This window comes from Carya illinoinensis, chromosome 14 (genome assembly GCF_018687715.1).
Source record: "Carya illinoinensis cultivar Pawnee chromosome 14, C.illinoinensisPawnee_v1, whole genome shotgun sequence".
NCBI classification, from domain to species: Eukaryota; Viridiplantae; Streptophyta; class Magnoliopsida; order Fagales; family Juglandaceae; genus Carya; species Carya illinoinensis.
In genome coordinates this window covers 11729981-11745421 of record NC_056765.1, presented here as the reverse complement: position 1 = coordinate 11745421, position 15441 = coordinate 11729981, and the positions used below count along the sequence as shown (strand labels likewise).

General features: G+C 36.0%; 1 protein-coding gene across 1 annotated transcript; it reads left to right on the top strand.

Annotated features, from left to right (window-relative positions):
* Positions 1-10552: 10552 nt before the first annotated feature.
* On the top strand, positions 10553-13373 carry LOC122293566. Its single transcript, XM_043102119.1, has 3 exons — positions 10553-12135; positions 12381-12468; positions 12576-13373. The coding sequence occupies exons 1-3, from the start codon at positions 10553-10555 to the stop codon at positions 13371-13373; spliced, it is 2469 nt and encodes an 822-aa protein (XP_042958053.1).
* Positions 13374-15441: the final 2068 nt, after the last annotated feature.

Here is a 15441-nt window from a genome sequence, read left to right as displayed (position 1 = left end):
TAATTAAAGAATTATAATGTATTAGTGAAAATATTAAGTACTCTAATTAAATAGATTAATACTTAAAATATTCTTATAAAATAGTCAATTAAAGAATTATAATGTATAATTGAAAATATTTAAGTACTCTAATTAAATAGATTAATACTTAAAATATAATTATAAAATATTAAATTAAAAAATTATAATTAAATATTTGAAAATATTTAAGTACTCTAATTAAAATGATTAACACTTAAAATATATTTATACAATATTTAATTAAAGAATTATAATGTATAATTAAAAATATTTAATCACTCTAACTAAAATATTCTTATAAACTATTTAACTAAAGAATTATAATGTATAATTAAAAATATTTAAGCACTCTAATTAAAATATTCTTATAAAATATTTAATTAAAGAATTATAATGTATAATTAAAAATATTTAAGTACTCTAATTAAATAGATTAATACTTCATTTTATACTTATAAAATATTTAAGTAAATAAATATTATAGGGTCAAAATCTTTAAGGGCCTATCATGTATACTTGTAATGTTATTTTGCAATGTATTTGTGATTTGGAATGTGGTTATAACAATTGTTATGTTTACTACTGAGGTGTTGGATTTTCTAGTTATTTTACATACAGTTAAACCTTAGACCCGTTCGAGAGTTGTGGTCAAATATTCTCTTAAAAAATGTTTGGGCACAACTTTTGAATTGTCCAAAGTAGACAATTTGGGATTCTATCATCTATATGGTATATATATTCAGTTAAAACTCATGTGTTAGTCAATTAAAATTTTGGTTTAGTATTTTCTTACATTCTTTGAATATGTAGTTCATAAGTTTCTCGGCCCATGAATAGGGTCGACGACTTATTGTGACTAGCATACTTGAAGAATTGTAGGGAAATGTTACTGAAAATTTTACTAACATACGAGTTTTAGACTGAGTATATATGCAATATAGATGATAGTCTCTCGAATGGGATAAGACCGACTACCTTAAAAATAGATGGTAATTAAGCACGTGTATTGTAATAGTTTCTTGATAATGTTTGTCCCATGAATTGGGTTTTTTTATAGATGGATAAAGTTGGATGTTGTTGGGAAATAGACTTGGTCGAAACTATAAGCAATATGCACAAGGGGTGAAATCTTTCTTAGAATATGATATGTTCCTATTGCGCAGAGAAGATGTTCAACCTGAAGTAATTGAAGGTGACATGTCGGAGGAGCATGAATCAATTGAAGTGTCTACTCAGGATGAGAGCGACTGGTCCAACAAAACTGACACTGAATGATTTTCAAACAGAATATTTGTTTAGGTATAATTCTTATAAAAATATGAAATGTATCTTGTTCAAATAATAATTTATTATAATTTCTAACATATATGTCTCCTAAACGTAAAAGAACATGTGAGCCATCCCCACCACTTACTAACTCCTCGTGTGATTCACCTGCCAACAATAGTGAACCAACATCACCAGAACTAGAATAAGGTATCTTATCACTGTATATCTTTCAAATAAAATAATTTTATTTGTATATATAACTGTTGTAAACTAGCGCCGAGTTAAAGGCATTACGATGGGTGTCTGCATAGAAAAAGTAAGGAAAGTGAGTAAAATTAAAGTTGATATACCTGATGATCACACCGGTGGCTTTGGGGATTCAGTAGCTTAGCTTGCTTCTTATGTTGGTACACTTACTCTCACATATGCACCGATGACTACATCCTCCTGAGCTAAAGTTCCTCAAAATGTGAAAAACCACATCAAAAATCGTTGTCTGGTAATAAGTTACTTTGTATAACATTTTTATTTAAATAACTTTTGAAATTATATTAATTGTTTATAACTTTTTGAAGGACAAGCTTGAACTAAATTTTGGCAGGTGAGAGGATCGACTAACAATTGAGAAACTGATGTTGAATGTATTCCGGAGGTACAAAGGTTGATGCCATACACACTATCAAAAGTTCAGTACTACGACAGTGGCGCATCAAAATCCATTCCAAGCAATGCCACCAAACAAATGGAAGAAAGTTTGTGATCTGTTTGAAGATTTTGCTTATCAGGTAATTTCGCTGCTATCTTTTTTTAATAATATATGATAGATGTATTAAACATAAAATTATAATACTTTTTTTAGCAAATGAGTATGGTGAACAAAGCAAATAGATCAAATTTAACGATATACCATCATGCAGGTTCTTGATTTTTTCATCGCTTGTCAAAAAAAATTGTTAGTTATTTTAGTCCTCATTAAATATTAATATATACACTTTTCTGGTTTAAATTCTGATATTGATTTTCATTTTGCAGTAAGAAGAAAGTCCTGCTGACTATGATTTGACCCAATTGTATGCTAAAGTACATAAAAATCGTGATGGTGTTTGGAGCATTCCTGAAACAGAGACAAATTATGTAAGTTCAAGTTTATTTAATTCCATTGTCTAAAGATATTTTTGTTACCTATACTAATTTTAATATTTTTCTTTTTGTAGGACAAGATGATATCTCTTAAAGAAACTGTTGTGGATCCATATGATGAATCATTTGTCAACGATGCTTAAATCTTATCTCAAGTTCTTGGATCACGTTCTGGATATTTGAGGGGCTTAGGACATTGCGTGAAGCCATCCTCAATATCGTCATCCTCTTCTAAAGTCAGATCAAATGACGACAAGACTAAGAAATTAGATGAAACTGCACTTGAGATAGAAAGATTGAAGTCGAAGGAAAAAGATTTGCTGATCCGATTAGATCAAGCAGTAAATTTAGAGGCAAGATTAAAAGAGAGGCTATAATTAAATAACCAAAAAATGTTTGAACAATTTCAGTCAATGATGTCCCAAAACTCTATGCCACCACTACCACCACAATCATAATTCATTTAATTTTTTTAATTGCCTTCATTTATGATGTTTGTAAACATTTGAACAATTGATGTATATAGATTACAATTTGTATTAGTATGTTCTTTTTAATTAAATTTCATTTTGTTTGATCAATACCGTTTGAACTTTAAATAACCCGTTCAAATGGTTAATTACCATTTATGCATACATTCGAAAGAAAACAGATCCATTCGAACAAAAAAAACCCATTCGAACGTATCGGTAAATACAATCCGTGCGTTCATTCGAACAATTAAATATTTATTCGAATAACGTTATTTTTCAAAACTCTGTTCGAACAAAAAATTTCCAAAAATAGATTATCTGTTCGAACAGTTAATATTTTTCTTCGAACAAAAGTCACTTAAAAATGTGTTGGTTCGAACGGCCTTGGTCAGATATAGGTATTGGTTCGAATTAATATTTCGTGTTGTTCGAACAAAATTTTAAGTTCGAACAGAAATTTTTTCATTTGAACTTGATTCTAAGACGATATTTTTTTGTCTTAAAAAAAAATTCTGTTCGAATGGTTTCGACTGATTCCACCCAATTTCGTCCGTAAAAATACTTTTTAGAGATGAAAATCAATTTTTGTTTTCAAAAATTTTCTGAGACGGTCTTTCTGAGAAAAAATAGAAACAAAAAATTTCTTCAAAAATTTTTTAGGAACGAAATTTGGATTTTTTGAGACAATTTTTTGTCTCAAAAAACCAATTCTCTTATAGTGCCTCTAGCCCTAGTGAGTGAGCAAAGCAAATTTTGGGTTGAGCATTGTTTATAAGGGTCATGCATTCATCTATGGCAATAAATAGTAAACGAAATATAAATGAGAGAGACATACAGATCACTATAACAAATGGCAGTTTTTGGAACATAATGTTTTTCCCACAAATTCTATTTGGTGGTAAATAATTTCTTTCTGCTACGAAATTCATGTGGTCATAAAATTTTGGTCTCAAATATTTATATATGATCATTTTATTTGTCACGAGTTACAATCTATGAGAACAAAAGATTTTTTCCCGCAACTTTCACATTATCAAAAAATGTTTGTAGATAATATTTTTTAACAGTGAGATACACATTCATTCGTGACGAACTTCGCTTGTGAGAACTAACTTACATTACCCACAACCAAACTTTGAGTGGGAAATGCTTCACTACAAGAAAATACACTTGTCGCAGCGTTTTTTGAACTGCTGAAAATAAACACGCTGCAAATGGGTATTATTTGCAGCGTTTTTCACATCGCTACAAATATTTAAGCACATTTATTACATGTCCGAGAGGAGGGCACTGAAATTTTTTTTTACAACGAGTTTTATAGTAATAGTGGCAATTAATGGCGCTGCAATAAGAAATGGACTTGTTGTGGCGCGCAGAGCTACATCGGGATGAAGCTGGGCGCCAAAGTAGTAAATACATTTTAATTTCCCCCCACCCCCCGCCCCAACATTTCGCAGACCACAGTACCTTTCTTGTAGTGTTCAGAGAACTCCCTAACCGCAAGCTTCTTCGGCAAAACCTATTTGCCCTACCTCCACCTGCAAATCGCGAGTTTGACTAACTGATATTGTGCGAACCGAACTTGAAGCTAGAAGGATTCACAAGGCACACACTTTCACGGAAATTCTCTTTCAGTTTTCGGAGTCCCATTTTCCGACCCCCTTCCCCCCTAGTTCGTGTAAATTCCTCTGTTTTTGGTCTATCAATTTCGACTATAGAGCCCCCTTCGCTGAGCATTAGGTTTTGGTGCCCTGTTATGGTGCTGTTTACCTCGGATTTGGGCTTCAATTTGCAGCGTCGACCGATGCTGATTTTCAGCTCATAGTGGTCATTGTGAAGGTATTTTTCTTGTCCCTCTAATTTGCATAATCACTTCTTAATTAACCTTGTGTTCCTCCACCGATTAATGACCACTAACTCACTGCCTCCACCCATTTGGTGCTTGCGGAAGGAATTTCTGGGTTTTCCTCTTAGGAATGTAAACACCAGCCCATGTGTTTGACGCATTATGCTGAGATTTTTTCCACAAAATCCTCCTTTTTGTATAAACTAATCCCCTCTGTTATTGTTGCAGCACGATCCTTTTCTTGGTGGCAAAGGGTTATTGGTATCGCCTATTCCCCTTCATTTCCTCCACTCGGTTGGCATGATTTATAGCTGGTAAGAACCTCTGCTTTGACTCCCCAATTTTATTCCCAGCGTTTAGGTCAAGTATAAATTAGCATAGACTTTTTGTACATTAATGGAACCTCAATCCAGTTAGCCTAAAGTAGTTAAAAGATACTGGGTAATTTGTCTCAGATATGCCTCATGTATTTCATTTTGTTTGAAATTGCTATTTAATTCCATGGTGTAACCAAAATTATAAGTTACTTCAATATTTTACTTCAAATTTAGTATACTTTGTGCACTAGTATTCCCTCATATTCTTTGAAATTGCTTGGAAATACTGAAACTTTGGAAGCTGAAATAATATGCTAACATTCGGTTGATGTAGACTTGTGTTAAAAAAGCATTGACCATAGTTTACTTGCAGCTTGTTGTTGGTGTCTAGTTAGCAAAAGAAAACATAAATAAGTAGATCTCTAAACTCTTTATTTGCAGCGTTTCATTTTCTGAGAAAACTACAAGTGTAACCCTCCCCTTCTCAATATGATCTTGTGGATAATATTGACGCCCACATAAGCTTCTTTTACCCATTTGGAATGAAAAATTTAGATAGGAATTCTGTAGTTTCATCTCATGAAGTACTGCTCATGAGATTAAGTGATTATGGTTGTTGATAATAATTCCTCCTGGTAAAATTTGAAGGATAGAAATAAGATCTTAAGAACTCTATTTGTTGAATCATAAATGTATCTGAGAAATCCCCTTAATTACATTTGGAATGCCAAGTTTTGAATAAACCCATGCACCTCAACTACGCTGATCATACGTTCGCATGAGATGTTATAAGTTTTATTCTTTTACAAAATCTACTGATATTAGATAAAATATGGACTAATAGATATATCTAGTTTAAGAAAATAAAATGATATAGATATCTAATCTTAATAACTATTTCGTCCATGATTCATACAAGCAATGCAGTAGCCTATAACTTGACTATAATGGAATTAATGAAAAACTGATTTGGTATTGTTTTGCTTAATTTTTTTTTTTTTTTTGGAATGTTAGAGATAATATCAAATCAAAGATTTGCTTTAATTATTATCTGCATGAACTAGCCTCATGTATTGCTCTTTTAAAGAAGCAATACAGCCTCATCTTGATAAATATATATTTCTTTATCAAGTTTTTAGTTTGCTGGTCTGGGTGATGCTGGCACAAGGATGTTTAAAAAAAAAAAAAAATATCCTCACGGGGATTGCTTGGAGCACTGGATTTTTTAACAAGCCAGTCAGTGTTTCGAGAATTTGAGTGTTCGAAGTGAATTCTTGTTGATTGATTTTGCTTGGTTTTGTCGAGTTGGCTCTTTTGGATTTGTTGATTCTTAGTGCAATTAAAGATCTGGCTTTTACCCCCATTTTCAAGATTACTTGCAGTCAAATTTCTTTTAGACTTCTCATGAGAGAGTCAAGCGAGGTCTTATACGCTACTTGGACGACAGTGGCCACTTTCCACACCAGGCAAATTTTCAGCTTTGGAATTGGTTCTATCAGGCTTGGAGAACCAATCTTTGCACATTTATCTTTATATCTTTCCCACGCAAAAAAACTCTCTGTTTCTAACGCCCATAATCAATATTATTTGTCAGCCAACCAAAAAAAATGGGCTGGGCAAAAATCCAGCCCATCAGAGATTGGAGAGAGGGTTTGAACTCAATAGCGAAGAACAAGAACTACAGGGAAGAACGCTTCTGTTTCAGGAATCTGTTTTCTGATAGAGAGGAATGCAGTTTATTTACTGAGAGTTCGTTTTTTTTTTTTAATATAATGTATTCACCTCAGCTAGTGTGCGGTGTGCTCTTGGATTTAAAGAAGCTTCTCCATAGCACTACTCCCACCGCATTCGGGCCCATTTCTCTCTCTTCTATGCCCCATTGCGCCAGGGTTTAGCATTTTTCACAAAAAAAGCCCATTTTCTTGTGACTGTTTTCATTTATCTTCATGGACTATATTGTTGTATATCGAATAATTATATTATTTGCCAGTGATTTTGCCAAATATATCACTGTACATGGTGGATCGGATGGTACTATGTTTCAATTTCAGTATTTCTATTGGATCATGTTCAAGTTCGGTTACGGTGATGGTTTTGTTGAAAATTCCTAATTTTCATGGCCTTGGGTTTTTATTTTATGGTTTTATTTATTTAGTACCCCGGTAAACAGCTTGGGCTTGGCAATATGTTTTCTCTTCGTTCCGATACTTCATTTGTTTTTTTTCTTTTTCCTTGTGGTAAGTGGGCATGTCTCATTTCATTGGCCGTTGTTATATATCATTTTTTTTTTTACTCGTATTGTTGATGAGAAAAGGTGCTTAGTTGTAATCCTACATTTTCGCTAAAAGTCAGAAGTGCCTTGTTGTGTGAATTGGTTACGCACCTTCATAAATCTGCAGGTTATGAGTGCCCATTCCCTGAAAAATAAGTAGTTCTTTCTCAGAATTTCGAGTTCTGGAATTCTATAACCAAAAAGTGGTTTAGGCTCATCCAAAATATGGCTTTTGGGGTGGAATTTGTGGCGTCAACTTATAGGGTTTATCTTTTTTCTAAAAGCTTCCCTAGCTATAATATCATATCCTAGTGATTTATCGGAAGCCTTTTCCAAAGCTGTAGTAGCCAGCTTTGGAAACACTGAATATTGGTTTTTATATTTCTGTAATGTCATAAAAAAATTTTCTGTCTCTGACTTAATTATGACATGTACAGTTTTTTATTGTTTGCTGTATTCACACTCTGGTTCCTCATAGTGATCTTAACATTGGTCTGTAGATTTGCAATATATGTTTCTGTTACTCACCTGTTTTCAGATTATCAGCACTATAGTAGGTAGCATGTTGTTGTTTTAGTCTTTTGTGATATCTATTTCTTTAGATCACTTAGAATGTGTGGGGTAATTTAATAATGACATGTATAGTTTTCCTATAGTTTCCTAATTCCACACTCTGGTTCCGACTTTATGATCCTAACATTGGATCATAAATTTTGGCTATTTTCTTTGTTCCTCACCTGTTTTCAGATTTGGTAGACTTTTAGGTGGCCACTTGATCTTTTCACTAATTTGGTTTCTCCTTCTGCAGATTGTGTGACCCATCATTCCCTGGCATACAAAAGCCAAAGTCTACTCTCCATCTTTTCTGTCCGACTAATTTGGCACGGGCATTCCATCATCGGCACTAATAGCCAAATAAGATTAGCTTGGGACTCTGTTTTCTGCACCACAGGTATCTCTCAGCTAGCTAATGTCTTCCTCAGCTACTGGGATAGAATAATCTTTTAATACTCAGGGACAATATTATACATGTCATACACCTTTGCATGCTCATGCCGAGCCCTATATACTATAATAATTCCTGCTGGTTTTTTTGTAATTTCTCTGCTTGCCAAAGACTAATTGATGGATCCTTGAATCAATGTTTGCAAATGTTGTGATAATTTCAGAATTGTATCAGTTATGGGTAGAAAGTGATTGGCTAAGTGTTTGTTCAAGATTTAACCCAATGCTAGTTTGGTTCTAGGCCTGATAGCTCTAATTGAGAGTAGATATATGCTGGAAAAACACTAGTAGTGCAAGTAGTTATACTTCACCTGATTCCAATGCAATTAATCTTATACTGAAATGACGAAACACACTATAACGACGAAAATTGAATAGAGTTCCTTCTCAATATCAGAAACCATGCCAAAAATCTGTGAGATAGTGTTGCCCTATAAGGCTGGAAACTACTTTCAGCCCCTTCTGTTCTTCTTTGTCATTTTGCAAGTCCAGCTTCAACATTCCACACAGCGTGTCAAACTCATGTTATTATCATGGTTCTAGATGTTGCATTGTACTATAACACCATGATAACATTTTACATTCTAAAATCATAACATAGTGAGTCAGGGAATATCCTAAATTTAAAAGTGAGTATTCCAACTTTTAAAACTGTTTTCCATGAATAATGTATCACGCTTATTATTTAAATACTGTGTAATAATATCCAGTTTAAATTCCAAGCGTATCATATACTTTTTTAAAATAATGTACAGATTTTAAACCCCCTCAGTCTATATATTAAACCTCCCTTCTTCACATATCCATGAAAATATTCAAAATGTGACACTACTTCCATGCCTCAAACCGGTGGTTATTCTTATTAGCCTATCATAATTTTTGCAAGTCATCATGTAATTTCTTCCGCACTTAAAATCCGATTCTTCATTTATATGATACTGTTTGTGTCCAAACGCCTACCATGGCCTGAAATAAACACTATAACAGAATGGATCCAAGAAATGAATACGTTCATATCTTGTTCTATGCTTTTGTTGTCGAGGTGATATCGTGTCTACCTCTTTTTTTTTTTTTTTTTAATTTACCTTTCAAGTGTATTATAATTAATAATGCACTTGGTATATTTCTCTTATTGATAGTTATTATGGATAATGTTTAGTATCACCTCCAAAATGATACTACTTCTTAATTTAAACATAAGTTTAAATAATACGACGGATTTAAAATATTTATCATTGTGTGTGTTAAACTAGCAATTTCGTCCTACTTGTATCATGCACCACATGCTAGTTTGTTCTAGAATCTACCGCTTTTATTATTATGACTCACCTTGACAAAACCACTCATGCCTTCTTCTTTTTATTAGATGGACAAAAGTTGGATGAGTGAAGGTGATAGACTTTTATCACCTATTTACGCTGAAGGGGTTAAAAATTTCCTAACAATGGCACGAACCCATTCCATGGGAAGTGATCGCATTCGGTGTCCGTGCCGTATATGCTGTAATAATCTCTTCTTGCCAATATTTGAGGTGGAGTCTCACTTGTTCATAAAAGGGATAGATCCAAACTACACCCAGTGGATATTTCATGGGGAGGAGGAAACTCTCCCTATCATTGATGATGATGATGATCCCGAAGTTGAAAGTGGAGACGTCTACATTGATGACATGGACCGTATGTTTGATGACATACGGGCAGCCACATGCGGAGATGCTCCTAATGACAACACTACATCACCAACTCACTCAGCAATACCACAGTCCTCCCCAAACCCAACTTTTGACCAATTACTAGATAATGCTAGACGTCCTCTTTTTGACGGCTGCACAAAATTCTCAAAGCTCTCTTTCGTTGTGAAGTTGTTACACATTAAAACACTTGGTGGGTGGTCAATCAAGTCTTTTGATATGCTCCTAAGCCTTTTGCGGTCAGCCTTTCCTAATGCTGAATTGCCACAATCATATGAGGAGGCCAGGACTTTGGAGCGAGGTTTGGGATTCACGTACCACAAAATTCATGCATGCCCTAATGACTGCATCTTATTTTGGAAGGAAAATGCTAATCTTAATGAGTGCCCTATCTGTAAGGCTTCGCGATGGATGCCAAATACACACGGGTCACGAGTGATCCCTCAAAAAGTGCTTCGTCATTTTCCTTTGAAGCCAAGATTGCAGCGTCTCTTTGTGTCAAGCAAGATAGCAGGTGACATGAGATGGCATAAGGAGCAGCGGGTCACCGATAACACTAGTATGAGACATCCTGCTGACTCTGAGTCTTGGAAGACATTTGATCAAGCTCACCCCAGATTTGCTAGGGATGCTCGCAATGTGCGGCTCGGTTTGGCAAGCGACGGATTTAATCCATTCAACAATCTGGCTAAACCTTATAGCATTTGGCCAGTGATTCTTGTCCCGTATAACTTACCACCGTGGTTATGCATGAAAGACATGTTCTTCAGGACATCCCTCATTATCCCTGGTCCAAAATCACTAGGAAATGATATTGATGTTTATTTGCAACCGTTAATTGATGAGTTACTTGAACTCTGGTCACATGGGATACCTACATATGATGCATCTACTAAGGAAATGTTCATGTTACATGCTGCCTTATTGTGGACAATCAATGACTTTCCCGCCTATGGAAATCTATCTGGGTGGTCAACAAAAGGGAAAATGGCATGTCCGTCTTGCAATGCACAAACAGATTCCAACTGGTTGAAGTATGGTAGGAAGCATTGTTACATGGGACATCGACGTCTCTTACCGAGAGATCACATTTGGCGAACGAGAAAAGGGTTGTTTAACGGTAAAGAAGATCTTCGCATGCCCCCAACAATGGTTGAAGGAGTGGATCTTTTAACTCAATTACAAATGCTTGGAGATATTCAATTTGGAAAATCTTGTAGGAAGAGGAAACGCACTGCAGAGGAGTTGAACTGGACTAAGAAAAGCATCTTCTTCAAACTACCTTATTGGTCAACTTTGCGGCTTAGACATAATCTAGATGTTATGCATATTGAGAAGAATATTTCCGAGAACATTTTGGGCACTCTTATGAACATTCCTGGCAAGACAAAAGATAACATTAATTCACGGCGTGATCTAGAGATCTTGGGCTTCAGAAAGGAATTACATTTGAAACGTGAAGGTGAGCGTGTTACAATGCCACATGCAGCATACACATTACATGGAGATGAAAGGAATAAATTTTGTGCGTGGCTTGCTGAGGTTAAATATCCAGATGGGTTCGCTGCCAATATCACTCATTGTGTATCTGTACGAGATTCCAAAATCTCAGGGCTTAAAAGCCATGACCATCATGTTTTGTTGCAATCACTACTTCCTACTGCTGTGAGGGGGTTCTTAAAGGGGGATATTGCGTTGGCTTTGACTGAACTTAGTAGTTTCTTCAAAGAGTTGTGTGCCCGAACACTAGATGTGAATCGTCTATCAAAGCTTCAACTTGATATCGTCACCATTTTATGCAAATTGGAGATGATATTTCCTCCATCTTTTTTCGATGTTATGGTCCACCTAGCTGTACACTTACCCCATGAGGCCATTATCGGAGGTCCAGTTCAATATCGGTGGATGTACCCGTTTGAAAGGTTTCTCGGGAAATTCAAACGGTATGTTAAGAATAAAGCCCGTCCAGAGGGTTCAATAGCGGAAGCCTGGGTTCACATTGAGTGTTTGACATTTTGCTCCATGTATCTCCAAGATGTGGAGACGAAGTTTAATCGACCAGATCGCAACTTTGATGGTGTTGAAGAGGAGAGTATAGATGGGTTCAAAATTTTCAACCAGAAACTTCGTCCCTTGGGTATAGCTAATAATGTGCAATTAGAAGATAAACTCCACACAGCAGCCATTTGGTACGTGCTAAACAACTGTATCGAGATCGGACCCTATTTAGAGTAAGCAATCATTACTTCCTTTCGTGCTATCTCGAAACAATCTACTACCATTTGTCATTTAAATTACATGTCACTGATCACAATCTGTTTCCCCATTTTTTGTTCTACAAATGCAGGGAACACTATGAGAAATGCAAGGTGTCAAACCTGAATTCTATAGAGCGCACCCAACAAACTGAGTTTCCCATTTGGTTCAAGCAACGGGTAAGTTAAGAAACCTATTTAGACACTAATTCACGTTTTTTACCCGACGCTTATATTATGATGTCACTGAAACTTACACGTTCACTCATTACCCCGATTGAATGTAGGTTCTGGACCAGCGTAGCAAGAATCCACTTGATGTGTCCCCAGATTTGTATGCGTTAGCTTGCGGACCTGATCGGTGGATTGCATCATATGCGGCTTGTGTTATAAATGTTAAAAGGTTCCATACGAAGTCTCGTGAACTTCGCCGACGTTCACAAAATTCTGGGGTGTTGGTAACTGGTGACCAAGATACTGATAATGTAGACTTTTATGGTGTTATCAATGATGTTGTGGAGTTACACTACATGGGGGGTCGTAGAGTATACTTGTTCAGCTGTGATTGGTTTGATGTTGGTGACAAAAAACGGGGGGTACGAGTAGACAATCATTTAACTAGTCTCAATATGAATAGGACTTGGTATAAAGACGAACCATATGTGTTGGCATGCCAGGCTTCCCAGTGTTTTTACATTAGGGATCTAAGGGAGAAAGGGAATTGGTATGTTGTGCAGAAGTACAATAATAGGAATGTGTATGATATTCCACCAGTGCCGAGGGTTTTAGAAAGCATTGATGGCGAATCCAGTGACGATGATGCCTATCAAGAGAATGAGTCTGCATATGACTATCCCCTTTTGCATTGTGATGCATGTCCAGTGTCAACTCCACTTAGTAGGACTGATATAGAACCTTCCCTTATTAAGCCACGAGACCAGATGGAGTCGGGTGGTAATAGTAGATTATTGGGAGATTTTATTGATGACGCTATGGCTCCATCTGGTTCCGGAGATGCTTATGGTGATTGGGAATATTCAGATGATGATGACCCATCCACCGAGGAAGAGTCTGACTCAGAATAACCAACTAACAACATAATGATATTAGGTGAATTCTCATATCTTACCAAAAGATACATAGTATTTCGATACTCGACAATTCTTATTAGTTTAATGCATTATGCAAATTGGAGTGTGCAGTTATATTTGTAAACTACACTTGAGGTTAGAGATAAGAGACTAATTTAACTATGATCTCAGGTCGGGTGAAGAAGGGTTCACATATTCCTATAGTGTTAGTAAAGAATCCATTGCAATCCCATCTGAAGGAATTCACACTCGACTTTGATGAACGGCTCAGGTTGATATTCAAACTTCTTTTTCGCTTTCTATTGATTTTTGTAAATTATGATCCTAACACAAATGATATGTCGTTGGAAATGCAGGCAAGCCAGTGGGATACAGTGGCCGAGGTCGGCCCAGAGGCTGAGGATTCCGTGGTAGAAGAATGGTGCCTTACTCATGCCGAGCCCGCTGGCCACGAGGTGCTCGAATTAGTTCATATCATAGTCCTGATAATGTCGATGAGGCCAGCTCGGATGACTCTACCCAACCCCCAAGCCATCCATGGGAGCCACCATGTGCGACCACAACACTGGAGGCAGAGCCTAACAGAGTCACCTCACCCAGTATAGTGCCGGAGACAAATAGAGTTCAAATCGGTATAGTTAACATGTTTATGAGTTTTTTCATATTCTCAATATAAATATCATAGACTTCTATATACTGTGTAAATTTGAATTCACCCTGACTACATATTAACACTATTATGTGTCTCTGGTGTGGATGCCCCAACAGAGCCTAACAGAGTGAGCGCACCCAATATAGAGGCAGAGCCTGCAAGAGTTGAAATTGGTACAGTCCACATATGCTGGCTGTTTTTTTTTTTGTATTTTCTTAACCATTTACACAAAAATGGTTTTGGCATATATTTGTAAATTCCATCAAAACTTCGCATGACATTATTGTTATTATGATATACAGGTGTGGACGTCCCCACGGAGCCAGCTCAAGTGACCTCACATGATATAGAGGCAGAGCCAGCAGTTCCTCAGATCGGTAATGCTCACATAACCAGTTTTATTAACTGTAATGACATATTTTATCATGCTCCATATGCTCGGTTTTATATAACATCAAATAATGTAACCATATATATTTGATGGTATTTATGAACATACAGGTGAGGACATCCTCATGGAGCCTGTACCAAACCAGGCTCAGAGGAGACGTGGACGTGGCCCAGCCAAGTGCACTGAATTTGAAAAATTGCGGAAGCATGGAAAGGTGCTGTTGAAGATAAATAATGGAGAAACAGCACCATGCTGCTCAAATGCCAACATGTTTACAACACGATTAACATGGATAGTCAAACATCATTGTGACATGAGTTATGCAAGATGGAGCGATGTACCCCAAGCACATAAGGATGAGTTAATCGATCGTGTTCGGGTAAGACTTTTCCACTTTATTGTTGGTAGGTTGAAAGTGGTCGTAGTATAAATGAAAGATCTGTAATACATTTGATTATATATGCAGGGGGATTTTGAACTTGATTGGGAATTGGAGAACCATCGATTGACTGTAACGAAACAACTTCGGAAGCGATTTAATGCTTTCCACCATGAATTGCATAGGATATATTTATCATATGCCAACCATGACGAAGCATTGGCTAACGGCACAGTTTTGGTCAGCCCCCTTGTTTGGGTGAAGCTATGTGGTAGATGGGGTAGCGAGGCCTTCAAGGTATGCATCAAGCGTGGTCAATACAAACTTATTATTTAGTTAGTTAATGTATCACGGCCTTGATTGGATGTTACTCAACATATGTGTGAAAATTGATAACATTTAATGGTAATTTCATGGCAGGAAATATCTACTAAAAATCGGGAGAGTAGGAAGAGGCTGGTTATTAACCACACAGCAGGTCGCAAATCCTTTGTGCGGATTCTTGAAGAGAAGGTACTAGGTTTAGGCTATTACACTTGCCTAATAGAATTCCATAGTAAAGAATATTCTGAGTAGGGACAAAGCATCTTGTCCCTACTCAACGTATAGCATATTATTTGTTATTCTAATAAATACCGGG

Coding starts and splice junctions, on each gene's coding strand:
- LOC122293566 (XM_043102119.1), top strand. CDS start 10,553: ATGAGATGGCATAAGGAGCAGCGGGTCACCGATAACACTAGTATGAGA. Junction 12,136..12,380: donor GAAGAGGAGAGTATAGATGG/GTTCAAAATTTT, acceptor CTACAAATGCAG/GGAACACTATGAGAAATGCA. Junction 12,469..12,575: donor CCATTTGGTTCAAGCAACGG/GTAAGTTAAGAA, acceptor GATTGAATGTAG/GTTCTGGACCAGCGTAGCAA.